Consider the following 2,385-nt stretch of genomic DNA (forward strand, 5'->3'; position numbering starts at 1 on the left):
CTGTCCATGGTCTTCATCAGATCTGCTTTTACCCACTCCCATGATTTCTTTAAAAATACTATATTGAATCCATTCAGACCCGGAGTTTTGTCCTCCCCACAACTCTACACTGTATCATTTACTTCTTCAATAGGAAAGGTCACTTCCAGCCCTTCTACATCCGCCCTTGATAATTGTTTGAACGGCAAATTGATCTCTATCTTCCACTCCTTTTCATTGCGTCTGAAGTGGTTGCTAAAGAAATTAAAAACCTTAGCTCTAAGTTTATCCGGCTCAAATTCATCGACCTCTCCCAAATTAGCTCCCAAAATCAAGTGTTTTTTACTCCGAATCTTAACTGCTCTATGGAAAAAAGCAGTGTTTCCATCTCCCAATTTCAGCCAGTTCGATCTTGATTTCTGGCACCATATATCCTCTTTTTCCTTCAATTTTTCCCATAGCCTCCTTGTACAACTCATTAGTTCCTCCCTTTCTTGGTTATCTAGCCCATCAACATCGCCTTTCATATCTAACTCATTAATCCTCTTCTCCATTCATTTTGCTTTAATATCAACATTCCAATAGCTCTGTAAATTCCATTTCTGAAGTGCTCCTTTCACCCTTCTTAATTTCATGCTTAAATCTACATCACTTTCTTCTTCCTGCTGCAATGTCTTCTTAATAATCTCAATACAAATCTCATGATTTAACCAACAATTAATCAGTTTAAATGGTCTAGGCCCCCAATCCACCACTTTCTTCCCCAATAGTATAGGGATATGATCCGAGATTGTTCTCGGTAAACCAAAAAGAGTTGCATCACTATTTTCATTAAACCATTCATCTTCAACAAAAATTCTATCTAAATGACTCTTTCTATTTCCCTGTCCAAACCACGTAAATTTTCTCCCAGATAAAGGCATGTCAACAAGATTACAAGCCTCTATGAACGAATTGAACTCTACAATCTCTGTTTGTCTGTAAAAACACCCGCTTCTCTCGCTGTTATTTTTTATTGCATTGAAATCACCTGCCATGAACCATCTATTCTTATTTTTCCTCCTAACTTCTACAATTGCATTCCATACTATGACTTGTTCAGATACTTCACAAGGAGCATAAACGTTCATAACAGAAAATATCAAATCATGTGAAGCATACTTCCCTTCTATCAAAACAAATCTATCTGTAATTAAGCTATCCAGGATGTGAAATCTACTCTTATCCCAAACAGACAGAATACCCCCAGATTTTTCCATTGCTTTTGAGAATCTAAATTCAAAGTCATCATCACACCAAAAACTACTAATTTCAGTATCCTTAAAATGCTCCTTCTTAGTCTCTTGTAACAATGCCATCTCAATTCTATAAATACGAATAAACTTCCTAAGCTCTGAGATTTTCACATTAGAACCCATACCTCTTATATTCCATGACAGAATCCGCATCTGGGCACTCCTCCTCTGATACCTTCTAGAATTCAATAGACAGGGATTGGGACTCTCTTTCAAACTCGCCCACAGCTGAAATTTCCTTAACCAACGCCTCCTCTGAGCCTTTGAACTGAATTCCCAACTCTCTACCAATTTGTAAAGTTTTCATCACTTCCCGCTTTTGCCTCTGCCAACGTTATTGAAGATCCGAATCAGACAAGGACCTTCATTCAATTTCAGTCAACTCTTCCTCACTTAGCTCCTTCTTATAGTTTTTCTTCACACAACCACTTCTATTCTTTCTCTGGGCAGCACCATATTTTTCTTGAATTTTTTGGATAGAACTGTAATATTCTGCTTAGGTTTAGGAATAAAAATATCGTCGCTCGACTTCGTTTGCATGCAGAGCCCCTTTTCCCATTCTTTCCCCTCTCATCCCAAACTGGGCTTACTTACCTTCGGATCTACCAAGCTCCCATCCAATTGATCCTCATTGGATCCTTTTTAGAAAAGAAATTTGTAAGGCCCATATAATCCGTATCCTCCACCACCTTTGAACCTAACATGCCTTCCCATAGAGACAAATCCTTTAAATTCTCATTTATACCTTCATTATCATCCATCGCCTTAGATAGTAACCTACAATCATCTTCTGCCACATCCACCTCCTTTTCCACCTCCACCTCGTATTGCTTTGGTGATTTCCCAGAACAAACATCATTGTCCCTCTGACCCATAATTGCTTCCTCCCCTATGTTTCTCTCTACGTCTTCCATCCCCGACATACAACTGCCTCCTGAAATGTTCCCCATGAACATTAAATGACTATCATCTTCCTCATGCCACCTCTCTGACTTCTCCTCCTCCGATGGTTCCATACTCCTACCTGCCGACGAACTCAAATCATCGGTGACTAAATTAACTTTTGCTTCTTTCTTATGACTGCTCATATCACTTCTACTAGTAGTCTGTT

General features: G+C 38.9%; 1 protein-coding gene across 1 annotated transcript; it reads right to left on the reverse strand.

Annotated features, from left to right (window-relative positions):
• Positions 1 to 533: 533 nt before the first annotated feature.
• Positions 534 to 1,427, reverse strand: LOC120197617. Its single transcript, XM_039199082.1, has one exon. The coding sequence runs from the start codon at positions 1,425 to 1,427 to the stop codon at positions 534 to 536; it is 894 nt and encodes a 297-aa protein (XP_039055013.1).
• Positions 1,428 to 2,385: the final 958 nt, after the last annotated feature.

This window comes from Hibiscus syriacus, unplaced genomic scaffold (genome assembly GCF_006381635.1).
Source record: "Hibiscus syriacus cultivar Baekdansim isolate YM2019G1 unplaced genomic scaffold, ASM638163v2 tig00117048_pilon, whole genome shotgun sequence".
In the NCBI taxonomy this organism is placed as follows: Eukaryota; Viridiplantae; Streptophyta; class Magnoliopsida; order Malvales; family Malvaceae; genus Hibiscus; species Hibiscus syriacus.

Bases quoted from the DNA above. Each gene is read 5' to 3' on its own strand.
- LOC120197617 (XM_039199082.1), bottom strand. From the start codon at position 1,427: ATGCGGATTCTGTCATGGAATATAAGAGGTATGGGTTCTAATGTGAAA.